At 42.6% G+C, this 21,171-nt stretch overlaps 1 protein-coding gene across 10 annotated transcripts in view; it reads right to left on the bottom strand.

Moving 5' to 3' along the window:
* LOC101473317 (disabled homolog 2-interacting protein) overlaps positions 1-21,171 on the bottom strand; it is a 165,659-nt gene that overhangs the window by 12,997 nt on the left and 131,491 nt on the right. For all 10 annotated transcript variants that reach the window (XM_004549828.5, XM_004549833.4, XM_076886663.1 and 7 more), the window contains 6 exons: positions 10,703-10,847; positions 8,665-8,809; positions 7,800-8,036; positions 7,475-7,676; positions 5,851-6,038; positions 2,600-3,476 (listed from right to left, as the gene is read on the bottom strand). In XM_004549828.5, coding sequence (XP_004549885.3) covers positions 2,600-3,476; positions 5,851-6,038; positions 7,475-7,676; positions 7,800-8,036; positions 8,665-8,809; positions 10,703-10,847 — 1,794 coding nt within the window. The remainder of the gene's footprint in view (positions 1-2,599; positions 3,477-5,850; positions 6,039-7,474; positions 7,677-7,799; positions 8,037-8,664; positions 8,810-10,702; positions 10,848-21,171) is intronic.

Below are 21,171 nucleotides of genomic sequence, written 5' to 3'. Positions count from 1 at the left end.
GGGCTATAAGCCGCTACTTTTTGCACAAGCTTTGAACCCTGCGGCTTTTAGTCAGGTGCGGCTTTTCTATGGATTTTCCATGATTTTTGTCATATCGTAAGACGATTTGTTTTGTTTGTTCCGCTGTTGTACGGCACTACGTTGCCTGGCGGAAGGATCGGGGTTCAAGAGTGGTATGTTAGTCACATGTCCGTCCGCCAGGCAACGTAGTGCCGTACGAAGTAGCGCGAAAAACAAACTTCAAAGTAGCGCTACGCGTTCAGCGGGAGTCGTGGATGATGAGCGGCGATAAACTTGCAAAAAGCAAGTTATGCCCAACTCCACCGGTGGATTCTGACAGCGTGGAAAAGTGTGAAAACATCCACGATCACCAACGGATTTTGAAGGGCTGGACTGCTGCATGATGGAGAGGAGGACACCGCCACGGCCCTTCTTAGGGTGTTCGACTCTGACACTGACAACGAGGATTTCTTTGGTTTTGAAAGTGACAACGAAGGAGAGAAGCGGAGAGTGGATGACGAAGCCATCCTGAGCCTGTTAGTATCCGACACTGGAGAAGAGGACTTTGGTGGTTTTAGAGCGCAGGAAGAAGAGAAAGATGGTGGTGAATGACTGACTTTTCTTCTTGTTAAAGCCGTGTCACTGCACCTGAGCCTAAAAGGTAGGCCGAATCTATTTTCCTGGTGTGCTGTAGGTTACTGTTATGTACTACATGTGCAAATATGTACCCATAACTTGTTTTTCAAAAATATTAATAAAAGGGGTGTGTCTCCAAACAGCCATCTCTTTCCTGACAATTCCCTTTGTGCATATTCTCTTACATATGATAAGTCAACATTGAAACACCTGCGGCTTTTAGTCAGGTGCGGCTAATGTATGTACAAAACAGGATTTTCCCCTGATTTTAGCTTGTGCGGCTAATATTCAGGTGCGCTTTGTAGTCCGGGAAATACGGTAATGTTATTATAAACTGTGCAGTCCATTTTCAGATATTTAGCATGGCTAAGGAAAGAAAAACATAAGGATTCATCTTTTGGTGCCATGTGTGTAAAAGTCAGATAATTGAGGAACACAGATCAGGCATAACGTTGTGACCACTGACGGGTGACGTGAATAACACTGATTATGTCTTCATCATTTTGTTGATGTGTTAGCAGCAGAAAAAAAATGGGCAAGCATGGGGACTGGGTGTTCCCAGTGTGCGGTGGTCAGTATCTATCAAAAGAGCTCCAGTGAAGGAACAGTGGTGATCCAGTGACACGGTCATGGGCGACCAAGGCTCACTGATGCGAGCATCAGAACTGGACCACAGAGCAATAAAAGAACATGGCCTGGTCTGATGAGTCAACATTTTCTTTTACATCCCCAGGTGAGTGTGCATCGCTTACCTGGGGAGACACCTGGCACCAGGATGCACTATGGGAAGAAGGCTAGCTGGAAGAGGCAGTGTGGGACACCTTGGGTCCTGCCATCCATGTGGATGTTACCACCTACCTAAGCACTGTTGCAGACCATGTGCACTCTTTCAGATGAATAATGCGCCCTCTACAAAGCAAAAATAGTTCAGGAACAACTTTGAGGCGTTGTCTTGGCCTCCAAAACCTCGCCCCAGAACTGGACAAAGAAGTATCCACAGAGGTCCCACCTCACAGTGTACGGGACTCAAAAGATCTGTTGCTAACATCTTGGTGCCAGATCACACAGCACACCTTCAGGAGTCTAGAGGGGTGCAAGCTTTGAAGGGTCAGGGCTGTTTTGGGAGCAAAAAGTGGACATAATGCAGATGGTCATAATGTTATGCCTGATCGGTGTATTTATAGCTGGACCACAGTCGCAAAGTGACTGATAAATATTAGCATTCCTAGAGCTACACTCCCAGCCTGGAACTTAATGCATCAATCCATCAATCTACACACACTGGTATTAAAGTCGTCTTGCTTAATGATAGCTGTGAGTGAGCCCTCTACAAATTCAATTTGTTAGTTTTTGTTTTGCTGCTCTCATTAATTCAGTCAGTCTTGGGGCGATACTGTAGACTTTTAGCACACTGGGGAGAGCAAAGCATTACAGCTATTATGCAGATGTTCTCCCCTTCAGCCAGTTTGCCTGGGGCAAAAATTGATTAGTGTTTCTGATTACACCCCAAAGTCCTGACTTTCCAATAATGACTTTGCAATTTACTGTAACTGTTTGTATCCACGAGCTCTGTTTCCCGTTGTCTGGAGAGAGCACGTTTGAGCACATACTGCTCGTTAATAAGATACTAATTGTGCCTCCGCCACCCTCGTTCTCAACCCATTAAACGTAACCAGTAAAACAGTGGTGAGGTGATGAGCTGCCTGTATGCAAATTACTATTATTACATGCACAGTGACTATAGTTCATTAGGGCACAATGTGCAGCGTCTGCGAGCACCCACGCAGCCCGTTTTGACGTGCATGACATAAATGGGTGTTCTGTAACAGCAAATTTGTATATTACTGTAATTTAAAGTGATTAAATACCGTGAGGCAGCTATAGCTGGCTGTGCTGAAGATTGCTCACATGACCGAGTAGTTGTGCATTTTACGTTTGCAGCTCGCGCTGCATGCAGCGGTACCTGTTTGTGCTGAGCCCTCTGCTTGGTCTCAGGACTGTCGCCTTTGGAGGAGGAGGACTGCTGCCGTAATCGAGCCCCGCTGCCGGGCCAGTCGGGCGATGACGTCATCATGCTGCCGGAGGAGGGCCGGGGGTAGGGTCCGCTGTTGAGCGGATTCGGTGGGGTGCGGCCACGAGTAATGTTCTGAGGTGGCGGTTGGTCTATTCGCCTCTGTGGGCCGGCGCTGTTCTGCCTGGGGACGCCGGGCTGGTGCGGTGTTTCCGTGAGGGACAGCTGCCGGCGGTTGAACTCCCCAGAGCGCCTGGTGTACTCGTCCCCGCTGCTCCCCCCGCCCCCTCCGCCGTGGTTCAAGAAGGAGTGCTTGCCTCCTGCTGGCCCGTCCTCATTGTTGCTATGGGAACTCACCGAGCTGTGGCACTCTGAACCCGAGTCGTTCAGTCCCCTCGGGGACACGGGCAAGCAGGCCGCCATCTGGTAGACAGGGTTCTGGAAGGACAGCGGGGCTAGCAGCTGGGCGGGTCGGCCAGGAGTGCTTTCCGTGCCTGGGGTGGTGGGGGTCTGGCCTGGCCGCCTTATGGTGGGACCTCCGGGGATGTTGCCTTGTGAGGTTATGGCTGACCAGCCTGCCCCGGAAGCTGGGCCTTCACCCAGAGCATCTGAGGAGCCGGGAACTGTGCCACCATCCAGAATGCGGGGGTCCTGGAGGTCTACCATGGACAAGCTCTTGCTGCCATTGGCCATGCCCAGGTCTGGCTCATTCGTCTCAGAGTAGCTTGAACTGCGTGCAGGGGAAGGCTGGATAGCTGAGTTCCTTGTCACGAAGAACAGATCCTTATTTTCTGGTGTGGGTGATGGTAATCTAGTGAAGTCGACCAATCTGAAACAGAGGCACATCAGAAGCCATAACGATAACCATCCATCTACGTCAACATGAGGTCAAAAAGAGCAAAAATAAAATGTGTCTTAAAGTATCCACAAAAGTGGATCCAAGTGTTAAAATGGGCTAAAACCACCTAATCACAACAGACAAATGTAATGTAATCTAATCAAAGAGAATCCAATAAATCAATCTTTTAGGAAAACACGATTTGTTTCAGCCGTCCCCTCACATTTCTTCTGATAGCAGATGGAGGCTTCACTGCCAGAAGACCATTACCTTGACAGATGTGACTTATCTTCCAATAATCTCTATCATTCACATCACGCTCCTCTCCTGCTCTCGGTGTCCTTCTCCCAGCGTTCCATTATCTTTCCCTCCCTTAACTCCTTTCTCCTCTTCATTCTGCTCATTCGCTCTCCTTTTCTAAACCTTGACACATTCATCCTATTTTTTGGTGGATGAGAAGCAATTAAGACAGAATGGCAGCGAGCTCGTTTGAATTTCAGTCTCACAGTTCGCTCGTGAGGTTACACCACACACACACACACACACACGAGCAAATAGTTATTGTGATAAAGTAACAAGAGCAGGGCTCTAACATCAGGTCATACAGGGACATCGCTTAATTAGTTCTATTGATCCAGATGCCTGATAGGCGTAATGATACCGTCTCTCTGACACTTCATGCTCCTCATCTTCGCCTGAGACGCTGGATTTTTTATTTTTTTCATTTGTCTGAGCCATTTTCTGGTGATGGTCCCTCTGCTTTTATGTTAATCTTTTCAAGTGTCACCTTGCCATTGTTCTGGCAGCGAGTGAGAGGACAAGGGGATAAGCGAGACAAGGTGCCGTCTGAGTGAGTATTCATCCACTGGAAAGTAAACAGGATTTCATCGGGCTGATGTAAACAAGCAGAGGTGACACTTTTCACTGTGCCGCTGCCTCACCTGGCAAACATTAGCACTCGGCAAAACTGCCAAGCGCGAGAAGACACTGACACTCAACTCTCATCACCACCTCAAGATTACGTGGCTCCGGAAATCAGTGAAGTTTGGAATTGTGTCCTATCCATAGACATTTGTGTACGATTTTGTCACAACTGGCCAACACTTAGAGAGTTATGGCCCAAAAAACAACTAGTTTTTTGTAGGTTTGACAACTTCAATTCAACAGAGAGCCTCTCTGCAATATTGTATCGAGAAAGGCTCACAAATATCGATATTTTATTAAATAAATGAAAATACTCTTCAAATACTATGAAAAAGATGGCTCATCTCATGTACCAGGGTCCTGTGATAACATTAGCCAAGCAAACTTGCAATAAATCGGCTCAAAGTAAAACTAGTGCACACACTCACATTGATAAAACTACATCCTGATTCAGAGCAAGCTAATATCTTACTCACACAAGTAAAAACACACATGTCAACCTTCTGGCTGGTGAATATATTTCATTGTTATATTCTGTGACCACATGACAGTTGCACAGGTCACCTGGTACGAGGCTTTCTGCAGACAGTCCCACTCTGACGTGAACCGACTGCAAATAACTGCTGTTTCATTTATAAATGCACGCAGATCGCCAACATGTTGCCATCAGTCTGAATGAGTCTTTGTCAATAAGCACAACATGAGGGGACTCGACTCAAGTGGCTGCTAGCTGCTTGTATTGTGGTTATATTCCTGTGGAACAGAAAGGTTACTGAGTGCAAATGTGAATTTCTATTAAATGCAACTTGCCTCTGTAGAAGGCAACAGATATAAGATTTACAAAAATGTTTTACAGTTAATTGTTGCATTACGAGAAATTGCAGACTGATATCAGACTGATATCAGTCTGCAAGTGACAGAGATTAGTTTCCTTCCAGCACATCTACTACCTGCAAGTAGCCCATCTCTCAAATCAATTCCAGACCCGACCTGTAATCAAATATGCCCAGAGCTGGCTGCTAGTGTTGGAGCTGGAGAAGATGTACATTATTAAAAACTGTAAACAAACTCAGACATGTCTGCGCTATATGTTACACTTAAGGGTATTCAGCTCTCTAAAAATTGAACAAATGTTCCAAAACGCTTCAAGTCTATATCATTAGGAGAAGGCTGAGTCACTGGCAGATCCCTTTTATTTATTTATTTTTAATTGTTCAGTGATGAAAGGACTCTTTCAGGACCACTTCGTTTTTTTCTGCGGCATAGATGTTGAGTGATTTTTCTATTTATAGCAATTTAAACATGTACTAGCTGACTCTTTGGATACCACAACGGTGTGGTGAAATATACCTCAGCTGCACAAACATGGTATTTTTTCAGCACTTTTTTCGCATTTCTCTTTTTAGAAATTTGAGTGTATTTATATTTTAAAATGTCTTACCCGGAAAGGTCATTGTCTATGACCATCTTCTGCAGGCCGGTGGAAATGCTGCAGACTGCCTCAGCAGGAGGCGAGCCCATTTGCTCGGAGGACTGGCCGGGTGTCATCTGGACACTGGACGGGTTAGACAGAGCTGTGTTCACCTCTCGCAGGATCCTGGGCAGAGGACCCAGCTTAGAGGCTGCACTCTGCAAATAATAAGAAGAAGTCAGAATTAAATGTAATCCATGTTAAATATTGCTCCGGACCACTTCAGTGGCAGCGTTAATTCAATTTTATTTAAAGTGCAGTTTGTTTGAGTTTGTAATTTGCATATTTCTGAGACATTATTTCCCCCACGCCACATCGAATAATTAAACTGCAGTCTGATGGACAGGGGGTGGGGTTCAACCAGACTTTGATTTCTGAATTATTGAAAGGGTTAGGTAGAATGATCTACAGTAAGAAAAAAAACATCTGCTACCACCAGCTTCCCATCTGCTACCACGGCTAATGGAAATGTCCTTATAAGCCCAGAACATGCTTCGCCCCGGCCTCAGTGTGTTCTCCCCCGCCGCACTGTTTATGTAATGCCATCATAAATTACTGATGATGTAGGATAAACATACTGATCTACACTAGAGAGATGAAATCCTGAGCAGCAGGATCTCACCTTTAATCAATCAATAAAAAAAAATAATTTAAAAAAAAATCAATAAACCAATAAATACGGCTTTGTTGTGGGTTTTTACTTCCACCCTTGTGTTTTAGCGCAAGCTAATCTCGTCTGCTTTATATCTGCTTCCCTCTCTCTGTGCTCACATATGCTGGTCTTTCAATACAGCCAAATTTCCAATAAATCTGCTTTTATGTACACATTTTTCCATGTCAGTCAACAGAAGGACTATGAAATATTGACTCTAATGTGGCCCATTAACTGCGCGTTAACCTGTCGTCACGAGCCATTTTTCAGGCCGCCTGCTCAGCTGTGGTAAAGTCCTGATTTTAAGTTTAAATCAATGGCCGTGCTGTGATTTATGTTTACATCGGAGAGTCATCACTCAGGAAGAAATTTCAAAGTGACAGAATGTTTCATTCATGTCTGATCAGCTGCCATCCCCAACTCAACTCAATATGCTGCGCTGCTCCCATTAGCGCTTCTCCCTGTCACTCACGGATCTCTTCCTGAAAGGGGCAGCGGCACATCAGCTGCGTTTGCTCCCCTTTAGGCAGATCACCTCACCCTATCCTCTTCTGTTACACCGACCATCTGCATGTCCTCCTTCACTTCTTCCGTCTGTGTCCTTCCCGTTTTCCTCCTCCCTGGCAGCTCCATGTTCAACGTCCTTTGTCCAGTTTCTAATCATGTCCATCCTGGCCACTACTAATGAAAGTCTTAACACCTCCAGCTCCACCGCCTGTGTTTTTGTCAACGCCATTGCCTCCAAACCGTAAATCACAGCAGGTCTCACAACTGTCTTGAAAACCTTCCCTTTCACGGCTATGCTTCTGTCACAAATCACCCCTGACACCCATCTTTGCTCACGCCACCCTGCCTGCACTCTCTTCTTTGTCTCTCTTGCGCAGACGGCTGACCACACACAGATCTTGATGGACAGCTAATGACCAACATATTTTTAAGTACCTGGTCCATCTGGGAGACCACCTCTGAAAGAAGGGAGTGCAATGTAGAGAGCTCCCTGCCGAGGTCAATGTAGCCCTCAAAGCCCGCTGTGTTGGAGATTGTCTCTGGGTTTGAGATTTCTAGCAGAAAGCGCTGCATGTTGGTCCACTCGTGCTCCAGGAACTGGTTCATGAAGGACATGTATTCTTCCTTGTTACCAAATCTGTTAGGAACAGGGGCAGGAAAGAGAAACGGGGGAAAAACAACGTAGCAGAGTTTTAAGTCCACAATTCTACTCTAACAATAGAAGGTGTTTTCAAAACACACAACAAAAGCAGAAACTTACTTGGTGAAGTTTGCCAGGTTTTGCGTGACTTTAGCAATGAGCGTGAGCGTGCGTGCCGTGCGATCGTCGGGATACTCTTGCATCAAATTGAAAAGCGAGGGGGACATAATGGCCGGACAGAGAAACCGCAGGAACAAGGAAGCGCTGATCAAACGCTCGCTGATGTCCGGTCGACCTCGGTTGCTGCATTCCTGCCGCCACGATGCAAAAACCTCTTTGAGTTCTCGTGGAAAGACACTGTTGGTGATTAGAGAGAGGAGAGAAGTTACTCTCTGAGATCCAAATGTAGACTTTCAGACAAGGTAGATGGCTGCCTCTCCCTGAGCCTGGTCCTCCTGGAGGTTTCTTCCTGTTAAAGGAGAGTTCTTCCTTCCTGCTGTCACCAAGTGCTGCTCAAAGCTAATCGTCTGATTGTCGGGGTTTTTTACTCTGACACTGTAGGGTCTTTACTTTAAACTGGTGTTATATAAAGAAGACTTCATTCCCGGCACTTGTGTACTTGATATAATAATGCATATTTTTGTATGGTATTAGTATTTCATATTACTGTCTATGCTGCTGGATGTAGCAAGGTTGTAGGCTGAGTGAACATTAATCATGAGGTTCCTTCATCATGTGATGCGTCTCCTCCTCTCAGCAGGTTCTTTAAATCATTGTTGAGCTGTTGCTATAATCACACTTAGAACAACAGTTGTTTGTATTTACATATCTGGCAGCTGCTGCTACATTGTATAAAACTTAATTAAAAGCCCCCTCAGTAGCAGTGTTTATAATACAAAACGATGAAGCCTGGATAAAAGTTACAATGCGTGCACACTGGAGACACTTAAACACACTTTTAAACAAGAAAAGCTCCAGCATTCACCAGTATGAGTTGATGATTTTGCAGAAGGCTAGCTCACAGCACATCCTCAGGTTGCTCTGGTGTTCTGGCAGGTCACCTGACGAACACTTGGATGGATCGACCTCACAGTTCTCATCCGACTCGTACAGAGCTTTGATGAACTCGCCTACAAATTAAAAAACAAAAAGAGTTAAGGAATATATTTACTTATATGTTTCCTTGTTGATATGTCATATAATCAGTTGAGCTCTCAAAGACAACAAGAGCCGTCAGACTCGCACAAGGTCGTGCAGAAGAATTGTGTAAAGGAAAAAAAAGGCAACAACACATAAAAGTAGCGAATTTGAAGTTTGGCCGTGGTCTGAGATTTTTATTCCTCTCTAATCAGTGTGACTGAAAATGGAACAGCAGCGTCTTGAGTCTCTGGTGGTCTAAAAAGGAAAGCTTGGCCGTCCTTGTGCTACCCTGGGTCCAGTGACATCAAACGGTTAGCCAGACGTCAAACAATAAAAGCAACGCAGTGATGCATCATTTTCCAGACCTCAAATTCTGTCTGAAGTCAGCCAAGTGAAAGGCACGCAAGGAAACAAGCAGCAATTTGAAGACAGCCAGAAAGAGACACTCATGTGGACAAGAAGAACACAAACACTAGCAGAATACCATAAATAAATAAATAAATTAAAATCTAAAGTTTTAAAAATAGGTGCCAGGAAGGCTGGGAGCCATTTACAGATTAGCTTCTGCTGCTTTGTCTCTTCTCAGAAGAACATTTTTAGAATATTTTCTCCTCGACCGTCTCTGATTTGAATACAAATTTTAATGTCCAAAGCTTGAATTTATATAATGACCGCTGTGAAAAATATCTTTCAAAGCCATTTCTTTTTTGAAAAACGGTCCATTGAGCCCATTCAAGCCATATTTTTGCACAGTGACATTCATCAAAGGCAAAGTTTAAACATTAACATCTCAAAAACAATTAAAGATGAAACCCTGACATTTTCACTGGACTCTCTTGAAATATTCAGTCAATAAATTAAAAAAAAATGCAATTTTCATTCATCTTTGATGGTAAAATCTGACCAAGAAAAAATTAATTATGATTTATTTTGATTTCAAAATATGCACATATTTAACTAAATTATTATCTGATAATTACATTTAGTTCTATTTAGTTCTATTTGGACATTCTATTTTTTTTCCTGGTACAACTTGTCATATTTCTTTAAAATGTTTGAGCTATTCATCTTGAAACGTTGCCTCTGATTTCAATGTGTGGAAAAAAAAATACTGCAAGTGTCTCGAGGGGCAAAAAGCTAAGATTTCACAGCAATCATTACATAAGTCCAAACTTTGGACCATAAAATATTAACGAAAATTGGAGACGGTCGAACAGAGGGCCCATGTTGGGATGGAATGACCCAGTAATCGATAGAGCCTGTATTGCAATTTCACCCTTTAACAGAAAAACACCGTCTTTCTCTCTTATCGTCCACTCTGAGGGAAAAAAAGAGACTTACAGTCAGCATGAGTTTCACTGTTATGGCAGAGAAACTGAAAGGCATGATTCCCAATAAGGATATTAGAAAGCGTGGTTTGGCGGACGTATACTTAAATGTTAGATAGAGGAGGAAAACACACCTGTAGTGCATCATCGCCCCTCTCACTGGTCCACCTGCTTGATACTGTGCTAATTATGTTATGTCCTCAGCCTGTTGCTTGTCTCTTACTTGTCTTTTCCTTATACCAACTCTATTTTCCCGTACCTTATCACCTGCCTGGCCACCTCTGCTCCCTCCCCTCTTCCCACCTGAGGCTCCGTTCTCCACGTGCCACTTTTATAAAGCCACACAAACAGCCATCAGGCCACTGCAGGGCAGCTTACAAGCTCACCTGGTGATATTCGCCCTTTACTAATATTTACTATAACACTGCTCTTAATCCTTCCCAACCTGTGTCGTGTACGCTCCGCTTCGACGTTAGAAAAAAGGTCGGGGGATAAACAGACATCAGAGGAAGTGTCTACGTGCAGGAGAAGAAAGCTCCCTTTCCAATCACTAACCGAGGGCATCGTGCAGGTACTTCTGTCCCACCAGTTTGAGGTATTCCTCTATGGCCTTTGTAGCCAGTGTGTTTTCTCTGAAGATGAGGTGCTCGTTCTCCCCGCAGCGGTCCACCTCTGACATCATTAAATCTGTGAGGAAGTCCTACAGAAAAAAAACAAAACAGGACGAGCACAAGGTTAATAACTGTTATTCTCAAAACGCATGCACATAATGAATGAGTTGATGAAGATGTCTGTCCAATTATACAAAGAGCTGAATCGTGCAAGAAGGTGAGAGCTTGGAAGTAAAAAAGCTAAACAGGAAAAACGAATGACAGTGCATAAAGGAAATTCAGTGTAATGGCCATGAAAACAAAATGTGTCCTCAGGGGAGAGTTGGTGGTGGCGAGAAAAATAAGAAGGCCTGGACTTGAATACAGTTTCATCTGATTCATTTTCACCCACTTCCTAAAGAAGCTGCAAAACAAAGCAAAACAGGATATTGAGTTCCTCTCTCCCTCCACCAAGTCCAGCCTTAAAGTTATATTTGTTCTTTGGGCAGAGCACTAAATGCCATCACAGCTTTTGAGATGCTCCAACTCACTGTTAGAATTAGGATCTGTTGAAAAAAAAACTAATTCAAATTAAAATGATTGGTGCTTACATGGTTACATTCTGTTTTTAAATGTTTTCTGCTATAAGTCTCATTCACACAGTGCTTAACTTGTACGTCTAACATTCACAGACACACACTGGACAGGAGGAGCCGTGGATCCATCGACCTCCTGATTGGTAGACGACCTGCTTTACCACCTGAGCCACAGCCAACCAAGGAGATTAGATCTTTCCAGGTCCTAACAAACCCCAGAGTTGTTTGCTTAAGGTGAAAATGTGATCCTACCTCAATCCAACTCAATTACCAAGTGTGCTTTGCATTCCAGGATGTGGCAGAGTACCACAGATATGCACTGTGGACAAAATGTCACAACTAGCTTCTACAATGAATTAAAATTGCACAGATTTATTCCAAATGCTTGAAGTAAATTCTCTGTGTCCAGACTAGTCCAGAACACGGCAGCTTCTTCCTGTATTTCCTTTTGTTACTCCTGACTCAGACGTATCTGGCCGATAAGCGGACCAAACGCTCTTGAGGTTTTTTTTGTGATCAACATTTTATTGATTTAAAACGGGGTTGGGGGGGGGGGGTACAGACATATACAGGATGAGAAGATTTTCCAAGCGTCAACAGTCGTGGGTCGAGCTTCATTTAATTTTGCTGTAGTATGTTCAAAACCAATAACACGGATAAGACATCGTCTCCAGAATGATTCCATACAAATGTCAGGACAGAACCATTGCTTTGTAATAGTCTTCTTTGCGGATGTGAATCCAGCGAACAACATTTTGCATTGCATTTGACGCTCTTGAGTTTTCTGTACTGAAGCTATCGGACTTCACTCTGTGTGAAATGAAACCAAACGCCATTGTAAAACTAACTATGGGTGTGTAAATGCCCTCTCAAGAAATGGGAAAAAAAACAGTCCCAAAAAGATTGATTTGTGACATTTCAGAGACAGAAATGGACGGGAAAGCAGCAGAGGGGGAACGACACACACACAATGGACTCAAACCGAGGCCCCTGCTGTGGCTTTCAGCATCCGGGTCACAAGCTCAAACAGGTGAGCCATAGCAACGCCTTTTAAGTTATACTAGCAAACTTCATAACAGACAGATCTTTTGTGCTCTAACACACTGAGGGAAGATGCTACATCCTGTTTACCAGCTAGTCAGGACAGTGACTTCTTTTAAGTGAAGCTGGTGTGATTAACTGTTTACAAAAACACTGTTGACCCAGCTTTAATGACTAATAGTTGGCTCATAACCTCACACGTATACAAGTACATTCAAGAAATCATATGAAAGACGTCGCCGTGATAAGTAATTTACCATTTCACCTTTTTCTCAGTGTGAATCGAGAAACGAGAACACGAATGTTGTCGTACTAAAATGAAGGCAATCAAAATAATTTCTTGTATCGACACGTACTTGGAATGCAACTGTGTATGTGCAAAAAAATATTTTCCACAGCTCTAATAAGGGGAGGCGTTTCCTTTACTTTCATTCATATGCACAGAGTGATCTCTGCACCTCGCATTCATGCAAAAGGAAGAGCAGCAAAAACAAAACATGGCTTGACTAGTTGTCAACAGAAGCTGTGACTTTAAAGCATCACATCAACTTTTTTTTAAAAGAAGCTTTTCTTCTTCATTTAAGCAGGCCTGCAACAGCGCTGAAAATTCTCGGGAAGAGCAAATATAAGGGGGCTTTCCAGATTACAATTGGCTGAGGAGAGCTACCTGGGGACAATTCAGGTCGTAAGTCCCTGTAAAAAGGATTTTATGCGAGTTAATCCAGTCCAAAAGCATAAAGAAATATTTTCCTATGGAAAATAAAAAATGACTGAGCTCATTTTGCTGAGGGTGGAGAATCTGACGCGGGAAGCTCCACCATTAGCAAATATATGGTGTGACTGGATGCGAGTGAATGTGTGACTGCATGTGAGTGAGGATGAATTAATGTGGACAAACAATTTGTTTTTACCAGAGAAAATTTCTGTTTTGTTTTGTTGACTGGGGTTAGATTATGGGATTATAGTATATTGTTGGGAGAATGCCAAATGCTAAAGGGGAAATATTTTTGATGAAACTCAGTTATCATTAATTGAAGTAACACATGACTGATAACTGTTCTGTTTTAAGTTTATTTTTATGACATACATTGGATCATGAGTGGGGTTAGGGTTAGGTGCATCCATCAATCCTTCATTTAAGGATTGATGGATGCAATATATGGACGGATAGGGTTATCAGACGGTTTCTATAACTGCTGGAGCATCCCGTTCTCTGGCTAATCAAAGATGCACCACAGGGAGCCAATCATCCACTGATGTGCAAAGTAGGTGCGATGGCTATTTGTGTATGAATGTCATTTTTAGATGGCTGAATATAAAAATAATTTGCCAGCTGTAAAAGTAGCTGCTATGTCTTGTTTTCTAACAAGATGGAATCAAATGAAACTTTTTGACACTGATTGAAAAAAACCAAACTTTAATGTTATTTATATAAAGATCATCTGGTGTGAACGGCTTTACAAGTAAAAAAACAAAAACAAAACACCCTCGATGACTAAGGGACAGAAAAAAAGAAACACTAGAAATGATCTCATAATGGGATCACACCAGGCACGACAGTCGCCACCACATTGGTTTTTAGTCCCATGACTACTTTATAGTCATTACTACAGTACATTATCACCAGCTGTAACTGCATGGCTGGTATCGTTTTCAGCTTGTAGGTTTGTCTGTGTGTGTGTGTGTCATCTTGGGAAAATGTGCCTCTGGTGACAGCAACAGAAGCTGCCACAATGGCAGGTGTTTATACGTCTGTCTGTCTCTGGGCAGATTTTGTAAGGAAGGGCAAAACAGAATCACTTAATTTTACAGGTCGAGATTTAGAGGGGTGTGGTCCGATCTTTGACTAAATGGTGCATGAAGAGGGCACCTATTAAACAGTTTTTTGAATTTTTAATGCAAGTCCCAATATTGGACATCTCTATTGGGTGTTTTAACAGTGAATATGCTCTATGAGAACTCCTTGGTGCTGGGGCTAGTGTGATCCCACTGATACCATATGTATATGTGTATACGTATATGTATATATATATATATATATATATATATATATATATATATATATATATATATATATAAAATGTTTTTTCTCTACACCCCCCCCCCCCCCAATTTTTTTGCACATGTCGAGGAGCGTGTCAGGCTACATTTCACTGTGTGTTATACTTGTATAACTATGCATGTGACAAATAAAGAACCTTGACCTTGACCTGTTAGCTCATTGATGAGAAAGTGAAAGCAATACCAGCTACTCTAATGTGACTCGTAACAATGCACTCCAGTGGGTAAAATAGAGTCCAGATCTCAGTGCCAGCGAGAATATGTGACTGCACTTAAAAAAGGTTGTTGGCTCCCCTGTGAAACCTCACAGAACTTTTGTAACTTTAAGTTTTGGGAAGTCCTTGAAAGTTTTCAGACGTGCAAAGCTCAAACCTATCCGAGTGGAGTTTACTTCTTCTCATGATTAAAAAGACACATTAAATCTATTTGGAAAACCACCATAGCAACTTCCAAAGAGGATTGGGGCTCTATGGGGACTGTAAATCACCCTTATTTGGATGACGTTCTTTGATAGAGGCCTCTCATCTATGCCAATTACAAGTTAAGTGTATCTGTTGTTTATTACAAAGCTATTTTGTCAAGAATGTACTGGATTGTGAAGCTTCTTTTTTTCTTTTAAATCTGTTACTAAATAAGGCAGAACAGCACACACCACATAAATAACTAAAGAAAGCTGATGGCTGTTGTGAATGGACACCCAGCACGTAATTAGACCTGAGGTGTGTCTCTCCCTTAACTCAGCTGCTTCATTTTCTCTGCTTTTTGTGCCTAGTATGGCTACTGAAGTGAGGCCAATCCCAGTGTTATTAGAGAGGACGGTCAGATGAAGGGGAGGAGGAGGAGAGAGATGGGGAAAAGCAAACAGAAAGACATCAAGACGGGCAAAATGAACAACAGTCATTTCTGCTGGTAGTTTGAAACACAAATTAGATGCAATCCCCTCTAATACAAAGAAGACAGAGCCCATGACATCCAGTTTGAGGTGAGCAAGTCTATAATTTGTTAACATGGGCATGAGGTACACACTGCATACATTATTTTGACCAAGCTCCTTGGTGTGGTTTATAATCTTTCATGTGGTGACTGGTAACCTGGTTCTCATTTGACTGTGCTATTAAAAATATCAGTGCTCTGCCCACTCCTTTGGTTATTTTTATTTCAAAGTTGTCTAGTTTATTTTAGAGTCACAGGCTTTTTGCTGGAAACACAAAACAGGAAGGTGGCAATTTGTCTCTTCTTTTATATGCTAATACGAGCAAGATCACAACGCCAATGAAAGAAATATTTGAAGCTGGTGGCACGGTGGTCTAATGGTTGGCACTGTGGCCTCACAGCAAGAAGGTTCTGGGTTTGAACCTTGCTGTATGGAGTTTGCATGTTCTCCCTGAGCCTCAGAGGGCTTATGTGTGTGGATGAGGGACTGATCAAGTGCACTGTGTGAATGTGGCCACTGAGTGCTTTGAGTGATCATTATAAGTGCCAATTCAGGCCTTGTGTAGCTTAATGTTAACACTTTCAAACACCAGAGGGTGAATATAGAGGCACATCGGGCCACATGCTTTATTTATTCTCTTTTTTTCACTTTGGTATGTAGACCTTCTGAAGTTCAAACTGAGTACCAGAACATAGAAGAAAGATAATTTAAGTGACTTTGAAGGCAGCATGGTTGTTGGTGGCAGATGGGCTGGTCCAAGTATTGCAGAAAATGCAGATTTAAAGGGATTATGCTTAATCCTACTATCCGCAATCATCTCTAGGATTTACAGAGTATGGTCTGAAAAAGTTCTCTGGGAGAAAAGCATTGCTGATGGCGGAGGTCAGAGGAGAATGGCCAGACTGCTTTGCACGCAACAAGTTATACAATTACAACCAAAGTTTGCAGAAGAGCATCTCTGAATGCACAACACTCACAAGCAAGTGGGCTACAGCAGCAGAAGACCATACCAAGTGCCACTGAAAAAAGAAAGAAAAAACCAAAACATGAACTCATCTGATGAGTCTCAGTTTCTGCTGTGACGTTTGGATGGTAGGTTCAAAATCGGTGTAAGCAACATGAAAACAAGCAAGTATTGTTTCCAGCCATGTCTATCGATTTGATCCCAGTGTACTTCTGATGGTTGCTTCAAGCAAGAAACGTACCATGTCACAAAGCTCAGATCATCTCAAGCTTGTTTTCTGAACATTATTTTGAGTTCACTGACCTTCACAGCCACCAGATCTCAATCCAATAAGGCACCTTTGGGATGGGGTAGAAGAGTAGATTTCCATAATGACTGTGTAGCTGACCAATCTGCAGAGTGTAATCATGCCATTTTATCCATAAGGACCAAAGTCTCTGAGGAATATCAGCCTTTTTGAATCTACATTATGAAAAATTAAGGGAGCTCTGAAGGCTAAAGGTACTAGCAAGGTGTATCTAATAAAGTGGCCATCGGGTGTACGTAGTCACATATTTGTATTTTATTATTAACCAAAAACAAATCAACTCAACCGAAGAAACTAATAAAAGACAGTCGAAGAACGGGGGTATGAAAACTAGTGCAGAAGAGGATGATGGGAAATGAAATAATTTTGCAAGTATTTTCTGAAAAATGGACAACAAAAACTAACCACTGGGTGGCACAAGAGGATAAACAAGGGTATTGTGAAAGTCACCGAGATTTATCCTCTGTGGACTATGAAGGTCAGTGCGAAAAGGTGTTCAGTGGATTGACTTTTTAAGTCTTGTCTAGTGGTATTTCTACAATACCTGCATATTGTAAAAACAAATGACTGCGCGGACTTTAAATTCAAACAGAACAGCGCTGAGTTATTATACGCGGACCATAATTTAGTGTAATACATAACCACTAGCATCTAAATGGTCTGAGCAATCGTGTCCTAAAAAGTGTCTGGAGTGCCTTCCTTTTCCCTCCAGCCTTTTCTCTGACGCCCTCAATCCTGCTGCCTATGCCCCCGCCCCTTCCCTCCGCTTCAGTGCTAATAAGGAGAACTAGAACGCTCCCTATATCACTGCCACATCTCATCAAGAAGGCCATGCTTCAAAAAAGCCCAACACACAGAGCGCAGAGAAAGGAGGGTGATATTACTATAGGGTCAGAGGGAGGCTAGGCAGTGCAGCAAGGCTCATTAGATCTAATAAATAGTAGGGAACAAACTCCTGTTGAGAAAGTTGAAGTTCCCTACGTATTGGTTTACTTTGCCATTAAAGCGGTGTCACATCTATATTCAGTGATGTTCCTCTGCAAGTGTCTGCACGTGCTTTGGAGCTGAAATCCAAACACACGGCCTTTGAGGCCCGAAGAGACGTGATAATCTGCACGATAACAATCAGGGCTCTCACTGCAAGAGCCTCTGACAATGACAAAGACAACAAGAAGCACTGATATTTTAAATGGCACACTTTCCAACTGCTGTGCTTTGCAAGGCAAACACTGAGACTTGAAAAGAGGGAGAGAGGAGAAGCACACAAAAAAGGGGTCATGTTTATGTTTTGCACTGGCTCAGAGATTTTTTTGTGTTTCTATGGCAATATAAAGAAGACATCCAACAGTGAGAGCAATAAAATACCTTAAAAGGAAGTAATGGGGCAGGAGAAGAGAAAAAGAGGAAAAAAAGATGTTCGGTAACGACATGCTCTTCTGAACTCTTTCCCTTTAAAACTGTCTATATGTGTCTCTCATACTGACAGATCAATTTACCTCCCATTCAGTGGCTAGAATAAATGCACACTGCGCTGTGTTGGGTGTAGAAAATGTACGTGACAGAATTCAAACTACTGAAATTAATTCATAGCAGTGCTTATTCTTTTCTTTCACGGTGCTTCGAATTTGATTCCACCGATGTCCAACAGAGCATGGATGAAGGTTTCAATTCGGCATAAATGCTTTTTGTTTATTCATTTGTCTCCCTCTCCCGTGACTAAAAACAATATTTAGCAGAGCTAGATTCACAGACTGAGGAGCTACTCGGACTTATTGGAAATCACATAACATAGAAGTTACTTGTTGGTGGTTCAATTCATTTCACTCTTATTCATGTAGCCCTAAATCAAAACAACTGCCTCCCCTCCACCACCTATGAACAGCCGCTTGGCAACAAAGAGAAGGAAAAACTCCCTTTTGACAGGAAGAAACCAGGCTCAGGGAGGGGCATCTACCATGAACGGTTGAAGGTGAGAGCAGGGAGAAGAAAAACTTTAACTATTGCTATACCAATACTGTACCAGTATGTAAACTACAAGACAGCAGCATTGGTTGTAACACGTTACAAAGTAACATAATTGATGTAATCACATTCTATTTTTCAGTAACAGTAATGTAACTCAGCAAGGCATCAAGGCAGTGACGAGCACTATGGCGATAACTTTGAAGCCTCTTTTGGTTGTTTTCATCTGTGCTTTGTGTTCACACCTAAAGACCACAAGAAAGATGCAGTTGGTCCTCATTAGGATAGGGATTTGTATTGGAGTGTGGTCTAAGGTTTATATTGTTAAATGGTAATTATGAGACTGTGCATTTTAGGTCATTTGATGGCGTAACAAGAAAGTAATGGAACGAGTGGTGTAATCAATTACTTTGTTTGGTGAGTAATTAAGTTGCGTACTGCATTACTATTCAGAAAAGTAAGGAGTAATGTCCCCCACACTACAAGGTGGTAGCTAAACATTAGGTTAAAAACAGTAAGTTAAAAAAAAAAACAATAAAACAATACATTTGGGTGCAAAAATCATCAACATTAACATTTTGACCAATGAGCCATCTCATCTTTCCATCACTTGCTGCCCTCTCTGGTCTTTCCCCCCTGTGGGCTCTGGTGGATAGTATTACAGCACTGTAGCCCTGCAGCTTTTCCTGTGAGGGTCACATTGGGTTGACAGAGAGGACCAGAGGCTGGACGGAAATGGAAGCGGTTCCTCCCGTAGGCACAGACGTTTGTCATTGCACACAAAACTCGGAAAGCCTGCAACCCTCCTGATTTAGCTGCTGGTGCAGATAATCATTACGATGATAGATTTGACCAGGTTTTTACAGCTAATGTCATCAGCTGCAGAAACATGTTAACAGAACAGCTCTGGATCTAACCCCTGTTTTTATTTCTGCAGGGATGCATCGTGTGGTCCTAAAGCGTTATACCCACAAAGGAGGTAGACCTTGATCACAAGGCTCATATTAAGTCATTAGATGTTGATGAGTCATTCCTGCCTGTTTCTACTGCGGGTGTTTTTTTTTATTTTTTGGTGTAAACAACACAGAACACATACCCCACTAAGATTAATATTAACTCACTGAAGGTTTGTTTAAAGGCAAAATTAAAAGTCAACATCTTGTTAGAGTGTCTGTGAAAATGCACCCGGTGCAGCAGCGCTTTGAGCCAACTCTCGGTATGCTAATATTCACACTGATGTACAAGAATGCTGATGTTTGCCAAGTATCACAGTGACCATGATTATTGCATTAGCATAAAAACATTTGGTAATTAGCATTAGATTCTAATTTAATTCAATTAAATCGTGACCTTTGTACAATCTATATCTTATTAATCCCAAAATGAAAATTTCTTCAGAAGATTAATACATGTTGGAGGATGAACACCCATGTTAGAAATCCCTCCGTTACATGTTGAAGTATTTAAGTCTGGAGCAACCACCAAAACTAGAGTCACATCTTTCTATGTCAAAAGAGACTGAACCACATTCTTATTTATTTTTTAGCTTCATGACCATCGACTTTCTTCCCTGCAAGTGCAGCAAATGGAGGCACTTTCGCTGAGGGGACAGGGAACTCGAAGATCAAAGGTGACCCGGCACAAAATTGAGATGGCCTAGCTAGTCGAACTGAAGCTCACTTTGAGTGAGGCTCAGCATGTTGCTAAAGCTGGGCAACATCAAACAGAACTTGCATATATATTACATTTCAAAATTTCATATTTTTTCCTGTTTCAGCACCGTGTTCGTGCTGTTTATTGGTATGCCTTTCGCTGCACATGCATGCATGCATGCTATGCAAGTAAAAGCAAGGAAATTAACAATTAAAAAAAAAACAAAAAAAAAAAACAGCCAGCGAGAGCAGAGACAGAGCAGAAGAGAGTGAGACTGCAGATATTTTTAGTGCGAGCAGATATGTCAAAAGACTTCCAAGATCAATGTGTGCCGAGCATCGCTGTAGAGCTGAATGTTTTCCCTCCCTGCTGCTGTCTGGCTCCACAGTCAAAAACAGTGTTGCTACAAGGTGAAACAAAACAACTCTGTATGCTCCGGCTTCATCTCCCTTATTTAGTTTTCTCCTCCTGTTGGAGAAAATGCTGCTCAAATGCTTTCACCGCTCGTGTCACCCCACGCTGTCAGGGGAAGGTCAATAAAAAATCATGGCGGAATGATTATAAAGTCAAACGGTATGATGTGCCGCATCTATATCGCAAATACACAAGAGACGCTGAGAGGAGCAAGGACACTGACGTGCTTTACAGTTATTTCCAGTGTGCTGAAGGGGCCAGCACACTATAGCATTAGGAGATTGTCCTCAGTGTGCCCTCTTGTGTGTATTATACACTAATCACATTATTCCTGTTAATGGGGAGGGTATCCACTGACAAGCCGCCATCATGTTCTGAATGCTCACCGGCCCCATCAAGGGACAACCGATTCATTCCGAGCCACAATGAAAAAGCCCAAAGGAATACAAAAACTACCCGAGCCCTTTATGTTATGTTGGTAAATCATTTGTCACACTATATT

This window comes from Maylandia zebra, linkage group LG7 (genome assembly GCF_041146795.1).
Source record: "Maylandia zebra isolate NMK-2024a linkage group LG7, Mzebra_GT3a, whole genome shotgun sequence".
Lineage (NCBI taxonomy): Eukaryota > Metazoa > Chordata > Actinopteri > Cichliformes > Cichlidae > Maylandia > Maylandia zebra.
This window is presented reverse-complemented; position numbering and strand designations above follow the sequence as displayed.